The sequence below is a fragment of the Salvelinus alpinus genome, chromosome 3 (genome assembly GCF_045679555.1).
Source record: "Salvelinus alpinus chromosome 3, SLU_Salpinus.1, whole genome shotgun sequence".
Lineage (NCBI taxonomy): Eukaryota > Metazoa > Chordata > Actinopteri > Salmoniformes > Salmonidae > Salvelinus > Salvelinus alpinus.
The window spans coordinates 37,220,443-37,243,734 of NC_092088.1; the positions used below are offsets into that span (position 1 = coordinate 37,220,443).

Genomic DNA, 23,292 nt, shown 5'->3' on the forward strand with positions numbered 1-23,292 from the left:
CCCCCACAGACTGTCCCGTTCTGACTTATCATCAATGGCCAACTTCACTTTAATAGAAATGTACTCACAATGGCTTTATCTGTGAGTCTCTTCCCCACCTCACTGTTTTCTCTAGATTCAGGCCGGTAGCCTGGTCTGAAAGACGGGCTGTGGAAAGAAACGGAATAGGAGACGTGGTCAATGTTATATAACTAAAAATCTGTATCCATGAAGCTAAGTACAGTGCATTCATAAAGTATTCAGACCCATTCACTTTTTCCAAATGTTGTTACGTTAGTCTTATTCTAAACTGGATCAAATAAAAATCTACACACAATACCCCATAACAAACCGTTGGCCTGAATGCCAAGCATCAGGTCTGGAGGAAACCAGGCACCACTCATCACCTGGCCAATACCATCCCTAAGGTGAAGTATGGTGGCAGCACCATGCTGTGGGGATGTTTTTCAGTGGCAGGGACTAGTTAGGATCAAGGGAAACATGAACGGAGCAAAGTACAGAGAGATCCTTGATGAAAACATGCTCCAGAGCACTTAGGACTTCCGACTGGGACGAAGGTTCACCTTCCAAAAGGACAATGACCCTAAACACACAGCCAAGACAATGCAGTAGTGGCTTCGGGACAAGTCTCTGAATGTCCCTGAGTGGACCAGCCAGAGTCTGGACTTGAACCCGATCAAACATCTCTGGAGAGACCTAAAAATAGCTGTACAGCGACGCTCCCCATCCAACCTGACAGACCTTGAGGATCTGCAGAGAAGAATGGGAGAAACTCCCCAAATATAGGTGTGCCAATCGCTGCCAAAGGTGCTTCAACAAAACACTGAGTAAAGGGTCTTAATACTTACGTACATTTTATATTTCATTTTTTATAATTTTGCTAATATTTCTGAAAAACTGTTTTTGCTTTGTCATTATGGGGTACGGGGAAAAACAATTTCATGAATTTTAGAATAAGGCTGTAACGTAACAAAACGTGGAAAGAGTCAAGTGTTCTGAATACTTTACAAATGCACTGTAAATGATGTTATCCTATCCCAAGTATTCAGGAAAACATACACTGATCTGACTGCACTGCATGTATGCATTTTTGGTTAATTTGAACTGACCAATACCATAGGAAAAAAATGTAACTCATGGTTGTTTATGAGGAAAGTGCTTTAATTACCTGCGTTGTCTGCTGCATCTACTCCACGCCCGTCTGTGGGGAGAGCGGGAACGGGACCTACTCCATGATCCTGATCGGGAAGAGGAGTAGGAATATCGCCGCCGCCTTGGAAAGCAGGCCAGGGAAGGAGAGGAGGAACGAGAGGAGGAGCAAGAGGAGGAGCAAGAGGAGGAGCAAGAGGAGGAGCAAGAGGAGGAGCAAGAGGAGGAGCAAGAGGAGGAGCAAGAGGAGGAGCAAGATGAGGCACTGAAGCTGCTATCAGAGTGACGAGGCCTGTACCTGGAGGAGAGATGAACGGGAAGGAGAAGGGAATCTGTCAGTAATGTCAGATTAGGATGGACTGGATATCGCCATTAGTCATATTGGTTTAAGCCAATGACATCACCTTTTTGATTGCTATATTGGTAGCAGATGGAGGGGGGGAGATAGAACAAACTATGAAACACATATGGAATAATGTAGTAACCAAAAAAAAGTGTTAAACAAATCAAAACAAAGACACGGCGGTTGTAACCAAAATTCTCAAATTTGGACAGACCAAAAGGACCGATTTCCACCGGTCTAATGTCCATTGATCGTGTTTCTTGGCCGTGTCCTTTAGTAGTGGTTTCTTCACAGCAATTCGACCATGAATGCCTAGCTCACAGTCTCCTCTGTTGATGTTGAGATGTGTCTGTTACTTGAACTCTGTGAAGCATTTATCTGGGCTGCTATTTGAGGCTGGTAACTAATGAACTTGTCCTCTACAGCAGAGTTAACTTTGGGTCTTTCTTTCCTGTGGCAGTCCTCATGAGAGCCAGTTCCATCATAACGCTTGATGGTTTTTGCAACTGCACTTGAAGATTTAAAAGTTCTTGATATTTTCTGGATTGACTGACCTTCATGTCTTAAAGTAATGATGGACTGTCATTTCTCTTTGCTTATTTGAGCTGTTCTTGCCATAATATGGACTTGGTATTTTACCAAATAGGGCCATCTTCTGTAATCCACCCCTACCTTGTCACAACACAACTGATTGGCTCAAACACATTAAGGAGAAAATAAATTCCACAAATTAACTTTTAACAAGGCACACCTGTTAATTGAAATGCATTCCAGGTGACTACATCATTAAGCTGGTTGAGAGAATGCCAAGAGTGTGCAAAGCTGTCATCAATGCAAAGGGTGGCTACTTTGAAGAACCTCAAATATATATTTCGATTTTTTAAACACTTTTTTGGTTACTACATGATTCCATATGTGTTATTTCATAGTTTTGATGTCTTCACTATTATTCTACAATGTAGAAAATAGTAAAAATAAAGAAAAATCCTTTTGACTGGTACTGTATTTGTTCAAAACAGATACATCTGTGCTAGAGGTCGACCGATTAGTCGGCATGGCCTATTAATTAGGGCCAATTTAAAGTTTTCATAACAATCGGTAATCGGCCTTTTTGGACACCGATTATGTCCGATTACATTGCAATCCATGAGGAAACTGCGTGGCAGGCTGACCACCTGTTACGTGAGTGCAGCGTCAAAAGGACCCTGTGGCTGCAATGAGCCATGGTAAGTTGCTAGCTAACATTAAACTTATCTTATAAAAAACATTCAATCTTCACATAATCACTAGTTAACTGCACATGGTTGATGATATTACTAGGTTAACTAGCTTGTCCTGCGTTGCATATAATCAACGCGGTGCCTGTTAATTTATCATCAAATCACAGCCTACTTCAACAAACGGGTGATGATTTAACAGAAGCACATTTGTGAAAAAAGCACGTTCGCTGCACATATGTACCTAACCATAAACATCAATACACAGAAGTAAAAATGTTTAAACCTGCATATTTAGTTAAGAAAGTCATGTTAGCAGGCAATATTAACTAGGGAAATTGTGTCATTTCTCTTGCGTTCAGTGCAAGCAGATTCAGGGTATATGCAACAGTTTGGGCCGCCTGGCTCATTGCGAACTGTGTTTCTTCCTAACAAAGACCATATTAATTTGCCAGAATTTTACATAACATTGAAGGTTGTGCAATGTAACAGCAATATTTAGACTTAGGGTTGCCACCCGTTCGGCAAAATACGGAACGGTTCCGTATTTCACTGAAAGAATAATCATTTTGTTTTCTAAATGATATTTTCCGGATTTGACCATATTAATGACCAAAGGCTCGTATTTCTGTGTGTTTATTATAATTAAGTATATGATTTGATATTTGATAGAGCAGTCTGACTGAGTGGTGGTAGGCAGCAGTAGGCTCGTAAGCATTCATTAATTCGAGCAGCTCTTAGCAATGCTTGAAGCACAGCGCTGTTTATCAACTCCCGAGATTAGGCTGGCAATACTAAAGTGCCTATAAGAACATCCAATAGTCAAAGGTATATAAAATACAAATGGTATAGAGAGAAATAGTCTACGCGTCATAATTCCTATATTAACTACACCAAAAACTTCTTAACTGGGAATATTGAACCACGAGCTTTCATATGTTCTCATGTTCTGAGCAAGGAACTTAAACGTTAGCTTTTTTTACATGGCACATATTGTACTTTCTTCTCCAACACGTTCTTTTTGCATTATTTAAACCAAATTGAACACGTTTCCTTATTTATTTGAGACTAAACAGATTTTATTTATGTATTATATTAAGTTAAAATAAAAGGGTTCATTCAGTATTGTTGTAATTGTCATTATTACAAATATATATATATAAAAAAACGCCCGATTAAAATCGGTGTTGGCTTTTTTGGTCCACCAATAATTGGTATCGGCGTTGAAAATTCATGATCAGTCGACCTCTAATCTGTGCCCATGAACCAGCTTTTTTCCTCACTGAATAGAGATGACTGGGATGAATATGACATTCTCTTTTCCCCTGACAGATATAAGACTCCGTGCCATTAGAGGACACCGCCTTGCCAGGTGACAGGGGGGACAAATAGCTATAAAGACAGAAATAAGCAGGGAGATGAGCATCTCACCTCTTCCTGGGTAGAGAGCGAGATCTAGACTGAGAAGAGGAGTCCGACTCCGAGTCAGTAAAGTCAGGGCTGGAGGAACGGTGGATACTCCTTTTCCTCTTCCTTCCTCGCCTGGGGCTTGGGCTAGGCCTGTGGGAGAAGGTATTATTGTAACTTCGGTAAGACCTCCCTTTCTTGGGACTCCTCTCCAGGGGACCAGCCTGGTCCATCAGCCTGGTGGGAGAGGCATCAGGGGTCTCCAGCACAGAGCTAGTCCTGTCAGTCTTTACATCCAGGGGCTGGGGAACTAGGGGGGCCTGATGGTTCTTCGTACCCAGGGCAGTTGTGAGGGTTTGGAGGGAGGGGGCAGGGATCCTCTGGGGTACCCAGGTAGTGTTGCTGCCAAGTGGCTCGATGGTGATGGCTGCTTGCTGTTTGACATTCCAGCGCTTGCCTGGCTCTCTTGCAATAGCCATGGGTTCCTTCTGAAGGAGGGAGTAGTCGTGGTCTGAAAAGGCCAGGGTGAGAGACACTGGATTGGGGGTGGGAGTTATAGGGGGGCTAGAGGTCTTGCTCCGAAGCTTGTTGGAGTGCAGGGGATGCGCGTCGATCTGGATGGCCTTGGAGGGTGATGGTTTGGGGGCCTCAGTGGCTCGGCTCTTACCAAGGAGGGCAATTGGGACCAGGGGCTTCCACATCTGGTGAGGAGGGGTAGCTGGAGGAGTCAGATCTGGAAAGAGATGGGAACAGAGTAGTCAGCTACTGTTCCATCTGAAGCAGAATACCTCTGACAGCCATTTGAAGGTAGATTTTGAAAGACATTAATGGATATCAAGCATTTTACCAAGAGAAACAGGCAACTTTTCATTACTCCATTGAGTGACAGTGCGATTTAGGTTAGTGGTGTAAACTTCTTCCTTGTTTTTAGTATGTTAGCAGTGTATTATTAGCATTAGCAATGTACAGGGTGATTGGTGTGTGATTAGCATTTGCACTATAAAATTACCATTAGCAGCTAACAGGGTGAACAGTGTGTGTACAGTAGTTCGTACCTGCAGTGCTGGTCAGCTCATGCGCTCGGACTCTCTCCACAGGGGTCCTATCACATGGTTGCGCCACACTACGATAGAAACAAACCTTCAACACACTGCTTTATTGAACATGTACACTTCTAAGAGGAGTCTATGGCGTGGTCCAGAAAACACACAGACGAAGACAGTAGAACATTTTCGAATTGCTGAACAGAAACAAATAGAAAATGGTTGAGCGCTTGGCCCATTGTGGGGTCAGAAGTCAAGGACTTCGGTTTGCGGTAGGTCTTGGCGAAGGCTCTCCATACACACACGCACGTACACATACATACACACCGACCCAGAGCAGCATGGGGCTGTAGGGTAACTCACCTAGAGTTTCCTACAGCTGCTGCTCTACCAGAGACCTCCGGAACACACTGCTCCTCTTTAGCTGGAGAGAGAGGGGGAAGAGAAAGCATGAGTAAAAGCAAGGGATGGAGGAAGGGGGTAGGGTAGCACAGTTACCATTCTCCACCAACAAAACATCATAAGGACTTGTTTCCATGATATCATTTAGATTTTGGGACATCTACATGGAGGTTTCAGCCAGTATGCTAGGCCTGGACTAGTCAGACGTGGTGTCATTACACACACGCCAGTGGAGGGGCCGACAAACACGTCTGGCTCCTTGTTCTAGCTGGGGCCTGTACTTCCAGCCAGAGAAAGGAAGCAGTGCGAGAGTTAAATGGATTTGTGAACAGGGCAGAATTCCAGCAGCTCAGCCGACATGACCACATAGCTGCTGCCCTGACTAAGCTACAGGATTGCTTCGCTAGCACAGACTGGAATATGTTCCGGGATTCATCCGATGGCATTGAGGTGTTTAGCACATCTGTCACCGGCTTCATTAATAAGTGTGTCGACCCCAGAGTGAACGTACGTACCAGAAGCAATGGAAAACAGGCAACACCCGGACCTAGCTAAAGGCTAGAGCTGCCGGTTTCAAGGAGCAGGACACTAATCAGGACACTTATAAGAAATCCCGCCACGACGAGCCATCAAACAGGCAAAGCCTCAATACAGGACAAACATACATGAGAGCACCAGCTGTTCCAGACAACTGTGTGATCACGCTCGCCGTAGCCTATGCGAGTAAGACAAACAGGTTAACATTCACAGGGCCAGATGGATTACCATGACGCGTACTCTGAGCATGTGCTGACCAGTTTGCAATTGTCTTCACTGACATTTTTAAATGTTCCCTGTTCCAAGCAGACCACCATAGTCCATGTGCCAAAGAACACCAAGGTAACCTGTCTAAAGGACTACCTGTAGCCATAAAATGCTGCAAAAGTCTGGTCATGACTCGCATCAACACCATCATGCCAGACACCCTGGACCCACTCCAAATCGTATACTGCCCCAAAAGATCCAGATGACGCAATCTTTATTGCACTACCACCTGGACAAGAGAAACACCTAAGTGAGAATGCTGTTCATTGACTACAGCTCAGCGTTCAACACCAGTGTCCTCCAAGCTCATCACTAAGCTAAGGACCCTGGGACACCTCCCTCTGCAACTGGATCCTGGACTTCCTGACGGGCCACCATCAGTTGGTGAGGGTAGGCAACAACAGATCTGCCACGCTGACCCTCAACACAGGGGCCCCTCAGGGGTGCATGCTTAGTCCTCTCCTTTACTTCTAGTTCACCAACGACTGCATGGCAGCGCACGACTAAGTGTGCTGAAGACACGTCGTTGGAAGGCCTGATCACCGACAAGGATGAGACCGCCTATAGAGAGTTGGCCAGAGACCTGGCACTGTGGTGCCAAGACAACAACCTCCCCCTTAACGTTAGAAAGATAAAAGGAGCTGATCATGGACTACAAGAAATGAGGGGCCGAGCACGCCAACATTCACAGGTCTGTAGTGGAGCAGGTCAAGAGCTTCAAGTTCCTCAGTGTCGACATCACGAAGGATCAATCATGGCAATGACAATGCCTCGTCCCCATCAAGAGGCTAAAAAGACTTGGCATGGGCCCTCAGATCCTCAAAATGTCCTACAGCTGCACAATTGAGAGCATCTTGACTGACTGCATCACCACTTGGTATGGCAACTGCTTGGGATCTGATCACAAGGCGCTACAGAGGGTAGTGCGTATTGCCCAGATCATCACTGGGGCTGAGCTCCCTGCCATCCAGGACCTCTACACCAGGCGGTGTCAGAGGAAGGCCCTAAAAATTGTCAAAGACCCCAGCCATAGACTGTTCTCTCTACTACCGCATGGCAAGCGGTACCGGAGTGCCAAGTCTAGGACAAAAAGGCTTCTCAACAATTTTTACCCCCAAGCCATAAGACTCCTGAACAGGTCATCAAATGGCTACCCGGACTATTTGCATTGTGTGCACCCCAACCCCTCTTTTTACGCTGCTGCTACTCTCTGTTTATCATATATGCATAGTCACTTTAACTATAGATTCATGTACATACTACCTCAATTGGGCCGACCAACCAGTGCTCCCGCACATTAGCTAACCGGGCTATCTGCATTGTGTTCCACCCACCACCCCCTCTTTTACGCTACTGCTACTTTCTGTTCATCATATATGCATAGTCACTTTAACCATATCTAAATGTACATACTGCCTCCCGGGTGGCGCAGTGGTCTAGAGCACTGCATCGCAGTGCTATGCTGCGCCACCAGAGTCTGGGTTCGCGCCCGGGCTCTGTCGCAGCCGGCCGCGACCGGGAGGTCCGTGGGGCGACGCACAATTGGCTTAGCGTCGTCCGGGTTAGGGAGGGTTCGGCCGGTAGGGATATCCTTGTCTCATCGCGCTCCAGCGACTCCTGTGGCGGGCCGGGCGCAGTGCGCGCTAACCGAGGGGGGCGGGTGCACGGTGTTTCCTCCGACACATTGGTGCGGCTGGCTTCCGGGTTGGAGGCGCGCTGTGTTAAGAAGCAGTGCGGCTTGGTTGGGTTGTGCTTCGGAGGACGCATGACTTTCGACCTTCGTCTCTCCCGAGCCCGTACGGGAGTTGTAGCGATGAGACAAGATAGTAATTACTAGCGATTGGATATCACGAAAAATTGGGGAGAAAAGGGGATAAAAATTTAAATAAAAAATAAAAAAAAATAAAAAAAATAATGTACATACTAACTCAATCAGCCTGACTAACTGGTATCTGTATGTAGCCTCGCTACTTTTATAGCCTGTCTTTTTACTGTCGTTTTATTTCTTTACCTACCTATTGTTCACCTAATACCTTTTTTGCACTATTGGTTAGAGCCTGTAAGTAAGCATTTCACTGTAAGGTCTTCAACTGATGTATTAAGCGCACGTGACAAATAAAATTTGATTCGAAAAATTTATTGAGTGCATGTAAACTTCTGACCCACTGGGAATGTGATGAAAGAAATAAAAGCTGATAAATAATTCTCTACTATTATTCTGACATTCCACATTCTTAAAATAAAGTGGTGATCCTAACTGACCTAAGACAGTGAATTTTTACTAGGATTAAAAGTCAGGAATTGTAAAAAACTAAGTTTAAATGTATTTGGCTACGGTGTATGTAAACTTCCGACTTTAACTGTATCTACCAAAATTACCTTGTAGCCCTGAACATCGACTCGGTACTGGTACACCGTGTATATAGCCAAGTTATTGTTACTCATTGTGTATTTATTATTATTACGCGTCATAACTTCTATTATTTCTTTATTTTCATTCTCTGCATTGTTGGGAAGGGCCCGTAAATAAGCATTTCACTGTTAGTCTACACCCTGTTGTTGACGAATACAATTTGATTTCACTCTCACACATTAAAGTAGTAATGGAAGAAAATGTTACCCCAATTTTCTCCTTGGGGATAACTACATGGGAACAGGTTACTAAAAAGCATAGAGTGTTCTCAAAATCCATCTCCTGAAACAACTATATCCCATGTTTCCAACTTTCACCTCAATGTTTGGACCTGAAAATCAATGCTTTCTAAAATGCCAGAGTGGGCACGTAGCTAGATTAGATAATGTCACCACCATGTTCACGTGCAGAATATACACTCACATAAAACAGTATATGAAGTAACCAACAATGAACTCAATTGCCTTAGTGTGTTGGAATTAAAAACTAGGCTAAAACACAGAAAGGCCTCAACGAATGACATACTGATAACCTACTGAGAATGCTCCTTACATGTGAACAGTTGATAATTGGATGTTTCTACATGACTAGATTTAACCAGGAATCATCACTAAACCGAAGGAAAATGTGGCTCTCAAACCCAAAGTATGAAAGCCCCTCTTTAGATAACTCATGAATATAAAAGACAACACGTCCAGCGCTGCTTCGCAAGCTACTAACCTGCACCAAAACACGTAAGACAATGAGCACGTTCCAGATCGAACTGCAAAGCCAAATGCTTGGGTCAGCCATTGACTTCATAAGGACCTTAAAAGTCTTGGCACTAAATTCCTCCAACCATCTCATCAGTCAATTAAGGCCAGAGGTAGCCCAGCTCTGCAACCCTTCACCCCACCTTTTCATCACACAATCCAGTGAAAGTGATTCTGGGGACAGATTTAGTACAGTACTACTGAACTAGCTGACACACTGAGCTTTTAGCCAATACCAAGTCACACAGATGTTAGCCAACGCTAAGACCATTAAGCCACAAGTATGCCATAGAAGGGTTACATGGATTTTACTTCAGTGGGAAACAGTCAGCCATTTGAAGCAGAATTCCTGGCAGTTTTCTAACAGAAATGCTATTTTTCAGTACTTTGTCATATATGAAATATCGGCAATGCCAAAGAAACATGGAAATGTGAAAGAAATGGGAACTACTGAAGAAATTTGGCAGTCATTTTTTAAAAACTGTCCCCTACAGCCAGAGAGAACTCGTGTCAATACCTCAGAGTCCATATCACTCACCTTGTGTCTCTTCAAACTGCTCCAGCAGGCTGGTGAGGTCTGCAGCTTCAATACCTGTGAGAGAGAACAACCACTCACTACTATACCAATAAACCACAACAACTAAAGCCAGGAGAAAACACTTTACATGTTTGTAATTGCTCTACGGAAGTGGCAAATCTAACATCCAAGCAACCAGAGACTCAGTAGTAAGTTCAGTATATCCCCTCACCGATTTCACTGGTGAAGGCCTCCATCAGCTCCTGAGTAGGACTCCTGGCTTTGGGGGCCTCCTGGGCTGGAGAACACCTCACTGGAGGTTTGAAGACTGGAGGTTTGAAGGCCTGGGCGTTGGAGGGCTTGGCTAGGGTAGACACAGGAGTGATGGTAGGTAGCTCAGGCACCCTAGGCTGGAGCATAGCAACTACTCCCTTCTGGAGATTAGTAGACACCTTCAGAGCAGCAGCAGGGGTAGGTTTCTGTACACAAACAGCAGCAGTGTTGGGGTTTAAAGTTCTCTTGGGTACAATAGTAGCGACGGGGGTGGGTTTTTGGGGTATAGGAGCAATTAAGGTGGACCTGTGGGCATCTGTAGTGGTTTTAGAAGAGGCTCCACTGGAGCTCTGAGATTTGATAAGGGCCACAGGCTTCAAGGAGGGTAGCTGAGACTGGCGCAGGGGGTTTGAGAGTGCAGGCTGGGGGGCCTGGGGTATACAACACTTCACAGAAAGGGTCTGGGCCTTGGTAGAGGGGGTTTGGGATGGTATCACCTTCACAGTACTGGATGCAGGCATAGCGGAGATTAGGGGCTGGAGTTGGCTAGCTTTAGATGACTGTGGAGTAGGAATAGCCGCTTGCTGGGGAGGGGTGGTAAGGGCCGCATTTTCAATAGCAACTTTGCTAGAGGAATATGACTTGGAGGCCTGCATGTAAGCAGGAGGCACCAGCAGGGCTTCAGGTGTAGGAGGTGCTCCTGGTCCCATGGGCTGCCAGGCTGCTTTCACTTCATCCACCTCATTCTTCCCCGGGGAGGGGTGGGGGCCTCTGGAGGAGGGGGTGGGGAGGCAGGGGATGGGGGGCAGCTCTGTAGGGGCCTCAAGGAGGATGGGCCACTTGACGCTCTGGTCCTCCAGTCTCTCTAGGGGGGCAAGTTTCTTCTGCTGGCGCAGCAGCCGGTACTGCTGGAGGGACAGGGGCTTGGGTTTGGGTTCAATAGCCTGAGGGGGGATCGCCTGGTGGGCCACTAGAGGGGCAATGTTGGGCTGCATCGTTGGCTGAGGGGCCACTGATACAGGGTTGGCACTGGGAAGGTTGATTGTCATTGACTGGGGGGCTTCCATCAACTGGTGGGCAGTTGGGTTAGCTGTAGAAGCTGGGGGGCCTTGAGGCTTCCCGCAGGCTGTGGTTGGTTGGGAGACCTTCTCGGGGGTCATAGTCATTGGCAACAGGTCAGAGGCGGGCATGACCTTAATGCTGGGTTGTTTGGGAAGTACTAGGGTGGTGACTTCCACATGTTTTTCGGCGGTATGTGTCGCTCTCGTCTTGTGCTTTGGAGCCTCGGGGGCGGCCGTAGAAATGGCGGAAGTTAACGACTTGTTCTTGTCCTTTTTCTTCGGTTTGGCTATCTCCTTGACAGGCTCGCAGGGCGAGGATTCCTGGGCTGCTCTCCTCAGGACCCTCCTCTCTGCCTGGTCAGGTTCAGGTGTGACTTCGGGAGGTGAATTCTCCATTTTGTTTTTCCGTTTCCTTTTCCTTCGAGACGGACATCTCTCTGCAGTCTCCTCCTTTGGTCTCCTGTTGATGACCTTCTCACCCCTTGCCTCTGACCTCAGGGTCACCGCGGGGTCAGAAGGGCCAGCCACCTCTGCTGGGTCATCCCCAATTACGACATCATCATTCGCAGACTCTTGTGTCTCCAAAATGGCGGCCTCCAAAACTTCATCTGGAACCCTCTGCTCCGCTTCGGATGAGTCTTCTACTCCAGGCAAGGAGAAAGAGGGATGACAGAGGGAAAGGCCCATATCTGGGAGGGCAAATATAGATTCTCGATGCACTCCCTGGTCCACCACCTCCAGCAGTATCCTTTTCTCTGCCAGCATCTGTTCTTCCCCTTCCCCATTCTCCATGCACACGGCCATGCAGTAAGGGTGCATGTGTCTGACCAGCTCTCCTAGACTCACTGACATGCTCTCTCCATCCTCGCCCTCTTCCCCCATGTGCTGCTCCAGAGCCAGCGGGAGAGGCAGATTCAGGCCATCCCAGTTCAGGAGATCTTGCTCTCCATCCTCTTCCTCCTCTCCGTCACTCCTCTGGACAGACTTCTGTGTCCTGGGGAGACTCTAGATAGAGAGGGGAAACATCTGGTCAACGTCTGGGGCTTTCTCCATTCAGCTTGGAGGTTTAAAATGTCTGGACCACCTGTATATGCAGACTTTCTCACCGGCTACACCATTTGTTGTGTCTGCACTTTAAAGCAATAATTATTTGAATGAAGACTTGAAGATTTCATATGTACGTGTCAATATGAAAATACCAAAATAACTAAAGTGATACAGTCTAATGCATTTACAACTGGGATGTAATGAAAGCAGATGAACTACCTTTCCTGTGGAGAACTGTCGTGTGTTGCAGAGTGTCTCTCTCTCTGGAGGCGAGCGGGACAAGCACAGCAGTCTCCTCAGCTACGATATGAGAAGAAACAAACATTACAATCACACATAGGACAAACTCAACATCAACAGTGAATCAAGAACACAGTTTAAGCACAAAAAGTTGTCATTAATTCCAGTTGCCTATTCGGTTAGACAGCCTTGCTTCTTAAAGATGGGTCTATCTTAGCCTCCACTAGATTATACTTAGTGTCCATTCAACCAAGTGACTAAGACATATGCACTACTACATGGCATATCCAAATTATAAAGCCTAAAGAAATGCTAGTCCTCAGTGAGCTAATTATCTTGTTTTGAAAACGAGAACTGCAACAAAGATGCCAGGAGGAAAAAAACACTAAGAAATCAAAAAGACAGCAGTGGCAGCTGTACAGATGAAGCCCATTGGATTTGTTAACTTCTCAAACATGGCAGAAAGCCAACACAATATGATGTTCAGTCACCTTATTAATTCAGCCACTTACTTAGATAACTAGCAAGTTAAACTTATTTTTCCACGCAGGAAAATAAGATAAAAGCATAAGAAATACACTACATATGCACAAAACTATGTGGACACCCCTTCAAATGAGTGGATTCGCCTATTTCAGCCACACCCGTTGCCAACAGGTGCACACAGCCATGCAATCTCCATAGACAAACATTGGCAGTAGAATGGCCGTACTGTAGAGCTTAGTGACTTTGAACACCGTACCATCATAGGATGCCACCTTTCCAACAACTAATTTTGTCAAATTTCTGCCCTGGTCAAATGTAAATGTTATTGTGACGTGGAAACAACTAAGAGCAACAATGGTTCAGCAGCGAAGTGGTAGGCCACACAAGCTCACAGAACAGGACCGCCTTGTGCTGAAGCGTGTAAAACACGTGTAGTGTCTCAGCTGTTACAGGGAACGATGGTAAGCTTCATAATGTGACAGGTGAAATGAAGATCGGAGTCTGCTTTATCTTCTAACATATTGCACAAGTTGACTGCTGGAATTTACTTCAGTAGCTACAAATATTACAATGTATAGAAACGGTATTGAAAAACCACCCTGGGGCTAGTTCCATATACCCCAGTATACTCCCCAAGCCTTGTGCAAGCTCTGCTTGCACGTTGGCCAGGACCAGCTGGGAACTCACAGGGGTGTGTTCCCTGACCTGATAATAGTTCAGAGTCGGGCAATATGTCAAACAGGGATAAGGTCACAGTTCGTATGTGTATGGTGTCTATTAGGACTCACCGGAGAGTGTTCCCGATATTTCTGGCCAGACAGTAGGTCCGAGTCTGGCAGTGTGTCAAAGTGGGAAAGGTTCTCATTGTCCACGTTATCCAGGATCTCCGTCAAAGCTGTGAGCAGCGTAGCCTGGTTCACCTCATCAAGTCCAAATTTATTCTGAGAAAAATCATGTTTTTTTGGGGGTGTTACATTTCACACAATTCAGCAAAGTAACTATTGTAGTTACCAAAAAGTAAAATTACTACCTAAATGTGTCTCTGGTCTGAAGTAAAGAACTGTACTATATAGGAAACAGGGTATGGTTTGACCTTTGTCCTTGGGGCCTTACCTCTCCTGAGGGTGTGTCCTCAAAGATGGACAGTATGGAGGGGTCCAGACAGCAGTGGAGGGCCTCCAGAGCCTCTCCTGTCTCCAGCTCCAGTCTGGCCACGCTTTCACTGGACAGGCCCCCATGGAGATTCACCACCTGATGGGGAGGGGGGGATTGGGTCAGTAAGCCCGGAGACAGTCGAACGATCAAAAAATCCCCCCAAGCACCTAGGCAAGTCGTGTCTAAGTCATATTTGAAGTACTGTTTAATAAATATATCCAGTAGTTATTTATAGCTTCATCTTGCTATTTGATAGGCTGGGTGGTATTTATTTTTCGCTGTATTACTTTAACCATGCTTCATTCCTCTCAAACCTACACATGGAGAGAGGGCCTACCTACACACTAGCAGACGATGGAGTCCGTTAGGGCTAGTTAGGCTGGATGTTAACTGTTAACCTCTTGACGCCAGGGGTCAGATTTTTTTTATTTTTTTATAATAATGTTCCCAAGGTAAACTGACTATTTCTCAGGTCCAGATCGTAGAATATGCATATAATTTACAGATTAGGATAGAAAACACTCCAAAGTTTCCAAAACTGTCTGTGAGTATAACAAAACTGATTCTGCAGGCGAAAACCTGAGAAAATCTAACCCGGAAGTGATTTTTTATTTTTTTATCTGTTTCCTGGCCCGTCTTTCTTCCATTTAAAGGGGTATCAACCAGATTCCTTTTCGAATGGCTTCCTCAGGCTGTGACCAGGCTTTAGACAAAGTTTCTGGCTTTTTTTTGAAAAATGAGCGAGATTTTTCAAAACTAGTCAGGTGTCCTCTGATTAGTTCCTGCGCGCGAGAGGGTAGCTCTCCATTTTATTTTTCGCTCTTATTGAATAGGTTACGGTCCGTTTGAAATATTATTGATTATGTTTGTTAAAAACAACCTGAGGATTGATTATAAAAAACATTTGACATGTTTCTACGACCATTACGGATACTTTTTGGAATTTTCGTCAAACGGAACGAGGCTTTGGTTTTCTGAACATAACCTCCATTGAGGCGTTTTTTTTGTTATAAAAGTAATATTTATCGAACAAAAAGAACATTTATTGTGTAACTGGGAGTCTCGTGAGTGCAAACATCCGAAGATTATCAAAGGTAAGCGATTAAATGTATTGCTTTTCTGACTTTCGTGACCATGCTAATTTGGGGCTAGCTGTTCTAGCATTGATTGATACACTCACAAAAGCTTGGATTACTTTCGCTGTAAAGCATATTTTCAAAATCTGACACGGTAGGTGGATTAACAACAAGCTAAGCTGTGTTTTGGTATATTTCACTTGTGATTGCATGATTATAAATATTTAGTAATATTTTGCGCCCTGCAATTCAGCGGTTGTTTAGGAAAATGATCCCGTAAAAGGGATCCGTAGCGCAGAGATGTTAATCTTTAAAATTGATTAGCTGCCGAAAATACATTTTACCGGTCATTCTTATCAGTCTATAGGTCAATTTGCATAATTTTGTGGAATTGAAATTGACGCATGCATTTTTGTTAGTTGTCACGCATCTTATTTATCACACGCGCACAGCATACAGAGCATAGTTTGCGTAACAAAATGGCCCATCACCTGTCAGACAGTGTGAGAGCAGCTCCTCAAAAAGCTAGTACTGGAGTGTAATGATAAAATAATTATTTGATGAAACATTAAAATAGGGGCCTTACTGTTACTGCCATTAGACCATAGAAACGCAGTGAAGGAAAAGCAGCCAACAAGTGCCCAGCATATTTGGGAACTCTTCCAAGACTGTTGGAAAAGCATTCCAGGTGAAGCTGGTTGAGAGAATTTCAAGTGTGTGCAAAGCTGTCAAGGCAAAGGGTGGCTACTTTGAAGAATCTAAAATATATTGATTTGTTTAACCCTTTTTGGGTTACTACATGATTCCATGTGTTATTTCATAGTGTTGAGGTCTTCACTTATTCTACAATGTTGAATATAGTAAGAATTGAAATATTAAAAAAACCTGGAATGAGTAAGCGTCCAAACTTTTCACTGTTACTGTACATGTTTGTGAATCTCACCTTCATAATAGTTTGTTGGACAAACAGTTCGGACACTAGATGTTTTATTGAGAATACCGATTTTTGGGATGTCTCACGGTCTGAAACACCGCTGTTGCTCTCCCACCTTTCACTGCAGATGCAGAAGGCCAATATTGACGGACAGACCCAACCAATGTATAATAAATAATAAAAATAAACGTTTTTTAATTAGGATTTTTTATTATAGTAATTACATTTCTGTGGGGCAGCGGAAATTGACTCGAGGAATAACCAGCATTTCTCTCCTGTTGCATTGGTTTTCATAAACTTTCATTGTCCAGAAGCCCAAAGACACAATCCTTGTCATATTAGCAACCCATCCTTGTTGTTTCTATCAAGACTCCCCCATCTAAATTTCTAAAGGAGATCTTCATATCGGTCACATGCATGTACCACTGGCATTTGATGCGCTGTTTAGAAGTGGGTACCTGCTAAAAGCATTTTGGAAAAAGCTGCTTCATTAGAGCAGTTGCATGTTCAATAATAAGCTATAGCCTTTTGACTGTACAACAATATGAAACAATAGCAAGCCTGTTTTCATTAAGCTCTTAATGAAACATGTAAGTTACTTGCATAGTATTTTCTGTTGGTCACGTTTTTTTTATACCATATGACAAAAATTTGACTGTCGACCCGTTAGAGGTTCCGCAGTAAAATTGACCAAAATTAAGCTGAATCGGTGGGTGCAGGCCAGGACAAACAAACTCCACCCCTCAACAAATATGAGCCTGAGGGGAGCATTCGGACGCAAATTGCCAACTGCCCACAGAATGTGAAGTAAAGGTATACAAAATAATGACAGCGAAATCCAGATGGTGTGCGAGGGGGCGGCTATAAAACCTGTGATGCGGAGAACACGGACGTTAACACGGAATCCAAACAACCATATGCGAACTTCGTAGGGAATCAACTTAATGTATTGACAATTAATTAGCCCAAGTTTATCATAAGACATGAACAGAACGCATCAATGTTTCGTATTTCCTGCAACCTTCTGAAGAGGCAAGGTGAATTCCACATCGGTGTGCGCGCGCCGAGTTGTCGGACAACACGAGTTTCGTAACCGGTATGGCCAATATTCCTGATACAGAAAGTACGTTGACGTTAATCGTAATTATCCATGATCCGGAAAAAAATTATAATTTCAGGTGTCCGCACACATCTTTCAATCAAGCGCGAGGTGCTACGTGATCTAAATAAATTAAATGGATAGCTTGCCTGTCTGTAAAGATAAGTGCGCTCGCTCTACGTTGATCCTGCTACTCTGATTTGGATGGAGCAACGCTGTATTACTCCATCCACCCGTCTCTTCATAATTCCACCCGATCACTTTTCCTCTCATGTTCCAGTCTGATCAGTTAGATTCCTGTTGCCTCCTGTTAGTCTGCTACTGCGATAAATCAAATGGCAAGGACGTTTGATAGCCTAGCAAGCTATCCAAGTGCATAATATCTAACAAGCGGGGTGAGATGACCAGCCGATGCGCATTCTGACTAGTGACAACAAACTTGTTGAAATGACATAAGCAAGCCAACAACAATCAACTTTTCTAAATACATAGATCGTTCAAGGATAAGCAAAGGCTGGAAGTAGTTACGCGACATTTCTAAGACAATCGAATTAGAGCAATATTAATGTATCTTGCTAGCCTGCCATCTAACCAGCAAAAATGCTAGGGGAAACATACAGTGACAACTATAATGCGACAGCTTTACGGTCAGTGTTAGCAGGTCGGATAACAAATTACAGTGGCAGAATAAGTATCATTAATTAACAGTAGGCTTAGTATAGCCCTTTGGACACCAAGGAACTTGCAACTCTCGACCCGCTCCACTTCAGTCCCGTCGATGTTAGTGTCCACATCACCAACAAACTCATGGTCCAAACACAGTATCAAGCATCGATCATCTATGTAACCCACATGTCATTATGTGCACCATTGAACTGGACCCTGCCCAGAAGGACATGTTGCTACCACGTACGTTGCCCCAAGAGATCTCCTTCCTAATTATCACGTTTTGCACTGCAACAAACCGGGCTCCGCTATCGCAGGGTACCTCGTGGAATCTAGACAGGCAGTATTGTAAACACACATGTGCTAATAATACCGCAAATATATTTTTGTAGTCTGAAATGTACACAATGACAATGGTATTCTGGTTTCTGAGTTGAATGAGTAAATGTATAGCTGTTTGAATCCGTCAACATGTGATGCATTCCCCACCACGTGTTTCTCATAAATAAGCATGGCAGAGGAATTTTTTATTTAAAACTATTATAATCATATACAACTGCAGGTAATTAGAAATGAGTTGCCAATCACTCAAGGTGGTGCCAACATATGTATTTAAAAAAAAAAAAAAAAATCCTGCATGTTTTCAACTCAGTGTAGCCAGGGATTTCACTAATTTTAACACACCAAGCTCGAGTTACCTGCAGCCAACTGTAAAATAACGTAACCGGTATTGGCATTGTTGTACATTACATATTGTTACTAGTTATTAACAATACTTATAATAACGAGAACGCAGTCTAATTTAGCGTTTTACGACGGCATGCATTTAGAACCACGTGTAAATTACTCCGACTCGAGACTGAATTTGAAGAGGCACAGGCTAAAGAAACATCTATCATCATGAAGCATATAGATAGATATTATAGGTTCATTAAAATCAGCACATTTGGTTAAATTATGTCATTGCCAGACATTGACTTTCACGATGTTTTACAGACTTTCAACTAGCTGTCAATGGCCTCATCTCGGACGAACAAACTGGACATCTCCCAACTTATAGCTAACGTTACAGTAGCTAGCTAAAACCACTTGTCCAAGTGGTTTTACGTTGGCTATATTTGTACATTAAAGAACGGCCATTGGATAACTAGACTATATAAAATCATCCACTTTAGTTTGACCGAGGCAGTTAGTAAACAATGAAATCCAAAAGACTTGAGTTCAACACATTTAAAGCCAAAAATCACGTTGTCTATCTAACCGTTAGCTAACTAACGTTACACATCCAGGCTAGCAATAGATTAGTTAGCCAGCAGGCAACTTCACATACTGTTTTGGATGCTACCTAGTCACTACAGCAGTTAAAGAAAACACAAATAATCGATCTACTTATCAAGGGATTAGATGTAATCAGTATTCTCCAACCGGCTGCTAATAATCAACCATGCCATGTTTGTTCTGGACAGTGGCTGTATCCACGTGTCACTTTTCCAGCGCATCATTCCCAGCACACGAGACATTCCCATTCAGCACAAATACACGCATGATACCAAATATACAACAGTATCACCTTTACCTCGTCTAGAGTATTTGTTGAGAAAAATTCCATGTTGCAGGCAGCTAAAATTTCATCGCATGCTACCCACCGCGCCGCCATTTTAGTTACAACACTCTCGCGCTGTGAAAATTCTTCTTCTATGAGGTTTAACGGTGGTTGGCATCCAATTTGTTGCATTACCGCCACCTACTAGACTGGAGTACAACTCCCTTCACACTCTAAATGTGTCGAGTACAACTCCCTTACACTTTGCTTGAAAAATAAAAATGTACTAAATAAATACCCTACCATCTAACACTACACTCACTAATTAAAAAATGTTATAAAATAAAATTAACACCACCCTACTCCACTAATTCAATGTATTTATTCCTACCTCATGACATCAACCTGAAAGGATGGAATATCACCACACACACACCCTGTAACTCTTCTGATGTCAAGTCTCACACACCCAAATACCTCTCTGCACCTGCCACCACAACCTACATTTTCTGCGACTTCCGTTCCATCTCTGCAGTACAGTTGATAACCATTGCTATAAATGCTAAAAATCCAATCTTACTGAAACTTATATCACTTTTTGGCCTATCCCTCTGTACTGGTATATCTCTACTACTCTCACCACTCCTCCCCCTTAACCCATCTTCCTCTACTTTCTTCACTGCCTCAGCATATGACAACTTCTGCACTACTCTAACACTGGAAACCTCAACCTGCCTCTCTCGCACGGGACATGTCTGATCCCCAGCTCCATGGGTACTCCTACAATTAACACATTCCACTACTTTCCCCAATACTACACCTTCCTTTGTCTCATGCCCTTCTGCACACTTCTCACACCTTGGACCCTCCCTCCTACACAGTGCTGCCACATGCCCATAAGCTTGACACCTGTAACATCGTAATGTATTCGGCACATACGCTCGTACAGGATAACTTATATCCTAACTTCACTTTGTCGGGCAAAGATCAACTTCAAAACTCAGAAGAACAGACAATGACTCTTCTGTTTCCCCCTTCTCGCCACCCTGTCTGCGTCACATCAAACGACGAGCATCACATACACCGGGAATCTTTCCCCTCAGCTGGTCAACTTTTAAATTCACTGCTACCCCAGTTATCACTCCTTTCATTGGTGCCCTTTTCTTGAGAGCTAAACAATTCACTTTTCTTGCCCCCATTCGTTTTACTCCGAGCGCATTCTCCCTCTGACCAACCGAAACACAAACAATTATCACTAGACCACTTCTGCTTACCCTCACCAATTCCACATTACCCAACTCTTTTTCACTCACCATGAAACCACAACATTTTCATTTAATGGATTAGCCAAAAGACAAGAGTCCACTTTTTCCATAAACTTCACTCCTACTGTCACAGACTCATCTTTTTCCTGATCCTCGGTGCATACCTCGGTCTCCGATACCTTCACCACACCTACCACCTCCGATACTTTACCCTCACTCACTTCCATTTCTCCTCCTGTATTTAGCCCCCTCTGCTTACACTTTCTACCATTCTTCTTGAACAAACCATATCCCTTTTTTCCACTATTTTTATCTGACTCAAGCTCACCCTCTTCTTCCCTCTCTCTCTCTTAGACCTCCTCTCCCTCTCTTTTTCCTATTATTTTTCCTCCGTTTTCCAAGTATATGTCTCCCTATGATAATATTGCACTACTCCTGACAACCATCTTGTTCTTGCTTTCTCTAGGGACTCCATTTCCACTGGGGGGCGCGTTCAGCAGGACGCAACCTTTTACGTCCCGTCCCAGCAACAAACTCCTCTGTGAAAATTAATCATCCTGATAGACCAAGACCGGCATAGGGACACGTGGTATTTGCATTCTCGGCTAAATTATGTACAGGGTCAGAGTTTAACTCCGCCCCTCAGCTAAATCTGGACAGGGCTTGAGCGGGAGATGGTGGAAGCAGAAGTGTCGTTTGAAGCTAAAAGCACGTCGAGTACAGTTAGCGAGAAAGATGAGTGGACAACAGTGAAGTCCAAGAATAGAACAAAAAGGGCAAGAATTGTTGTGGAAAATGAGTCTGATGAATCGTTGCTTGTTGGAGTACGTTTTTTTGGATAAGGATGTTTATTTGGGAAACTCTTTTGAAGTCACGAGGATGGTGAAGACGGCGTTGGGAAAAGTGGATGCAGTCAAAGTAACCAGGGAGTGGTATGGTATTGTTATCTCTGGCATCCCATTGGACATTGATAATCATTATCTTAGGCTAACAATTCCATGAGTAGTTCATGCACGTCGCTTGACTCGTATGGGGAAAAGGAGCAAAGTTTATCTGTATTATTGATGTTTTTTGAAGAGTATTTACCACCTTATGTAAAGTTGGGATATATAAGATATGCCGCAAGTGTCACGCCCTGACCATAGAGAGCTGTTTATTCTCTGTTGGTTGGGGCGTGATAGTGACTAGGGTGGGTCATCTAGGTGTTTAATGGTTTATGTTGGCCTGGTATGGTTTCCAATCAGAGACAGCTGTTTATCGTTGTCTCTGATTGGGGATCATATTTAGGCAGCCATTTCCCCTTTGCGTTTCGTGGGATCTTGTCTACAGATAGTTGCCTGTGTGCACACCAGTTGCGTCACGTTTCGTTTGTGCTTTTGTTGTTTTGTTTGGTGAGTTTCTGTTTATTAAAAGATGTGGAACTCTATGCACGCTGCGCCTTGGTCCGATTACTATGACGAACATGACAGCAAGAGCGTTTGTGCAAAACTCAATACTATGCAAGAAGTGTAAAAACTTTGTCCATGTGTCAAGTGTTTGCAGATGGAAGGAATATGTTATTAAAGAGTCTGTGAATATAAAATGTTGCAAATGTGGTGGGGAACATATTTCTCGAATTCTCTGAGTGACCTGTTAGGGTGAAAGAGGTTGAGCTGTCAAGGATCAGGGCTGTACAACAAATCTCTTATGTGGAGGCGGTGAAGAGAGTTGAAGGGGCAAAAGGCCACAGTTCTGAAGACGATATGGCGGTGGATGCACCTCAACCAGTTGCAATTGTTATATGTCAATCAAGTTATCTGGATACACTTATTATGAATAAGGTGGAATTTGTAGCATTTATAGCCACAGTTAACACGGATGGTTGCCGTTTTACGGGCTCCTAACCAACTGTGCTATTTTGTTTGTTCTTTCACATTGTTTGTAACTCATTTTGTATGTAATGTTGCTGCAACCATCTCTTATGACCGAAAAGAGCTTCTGGACATCAGAACAGTGATTACTCACCTCGAACTGGACAAAGATTTTTTTCTTTAAGGAGTCAGACACAAAGGATATACTGCTTTGTCAAGACAAGGCCCAAATCCCTGTCATCAGTGTGAAGAATTAGCCGACGAGAAGGTAAACCACCACTTCTCTCTGCTTGGCATCTGACCGTAAGGCGCTATAGAGGGTAGTGCATATGGCCCAGTACATCACTGGGGCCAAGCTTCCTGACATTCAGGACCTATATACTAGGCAGTGTCAAAGGAAGGCTCCAAAAATTGTTAAAGACTCCAGTCACCAAAGTCATAGACTGTTCTTTCTGCTACAGCACGGGAAGCGGTACCGGAGCGCCAAGTCTAAGACCAAAAGGCTCCTTAACAGCCTCTACCCCCAAGCCATAAGACTGCTGAAAAATTA

The 23,292-nt window shown here is 44.0% G+C and overlaps 1 protein-coding gene across 1 annotated transcript in view; it reads right to left on the reverse strand.

Annotated features, from left to right (window-relative positions):
- The window catches only part of LOC139570627 (peroxisome proliferator-activated receptor gamma coactivator-related protein 1-like), a 34,197-nt gene extending 14,370 nt beyond the window's left edge, over positions 1–19,827 (reverse strand). Inside the window, exons 1-11 of the mRNA XM_071392653.1 lie at positions 19,661–19,827; positions 14,268–14,405; positions 13,943–14,095; positions 12,648–12,728; positions 10,280–12,386; positions 10,069–10,122; positions 5,523–5,583; positions 5,172–5,239; positions 4,141–4,849; positions 1,169–1,447; positions 69–147 (exon numbers count right to left, since the gene is read on the reverse strand). Of these exons, the coding sequence (XP_071248754.1) occupies positions 69–147; positions 1,169–1,447; positions 4,141–4,849; positions 5,172–5,239; positions 5,523–5,583; positions 10,069–10,122; positions 10,280–12,386; positions 12,648–12,728; positions 13,943–14,095; positions 14,268–14,405; positions 19,661–19,819 (3,888 nt within the window). The 5' untranslated portion in view covers positions 19,820–19,827. The remainder of the gene's footprint in view (positions 1–68; positions 148–1,168; positions 1,448–4,140; positions 4,850–5,171; positions 5,240–5,522; positions 5,584–10,068; positions 10,123–10,279; positions 12,387–12,647; positions 12,729–13,942; positions 14,096–14,267; positions 14,406–19,660) is intronic.
- Positions 19,828–23,292: the final 3,465 nt, after the last annotated feature.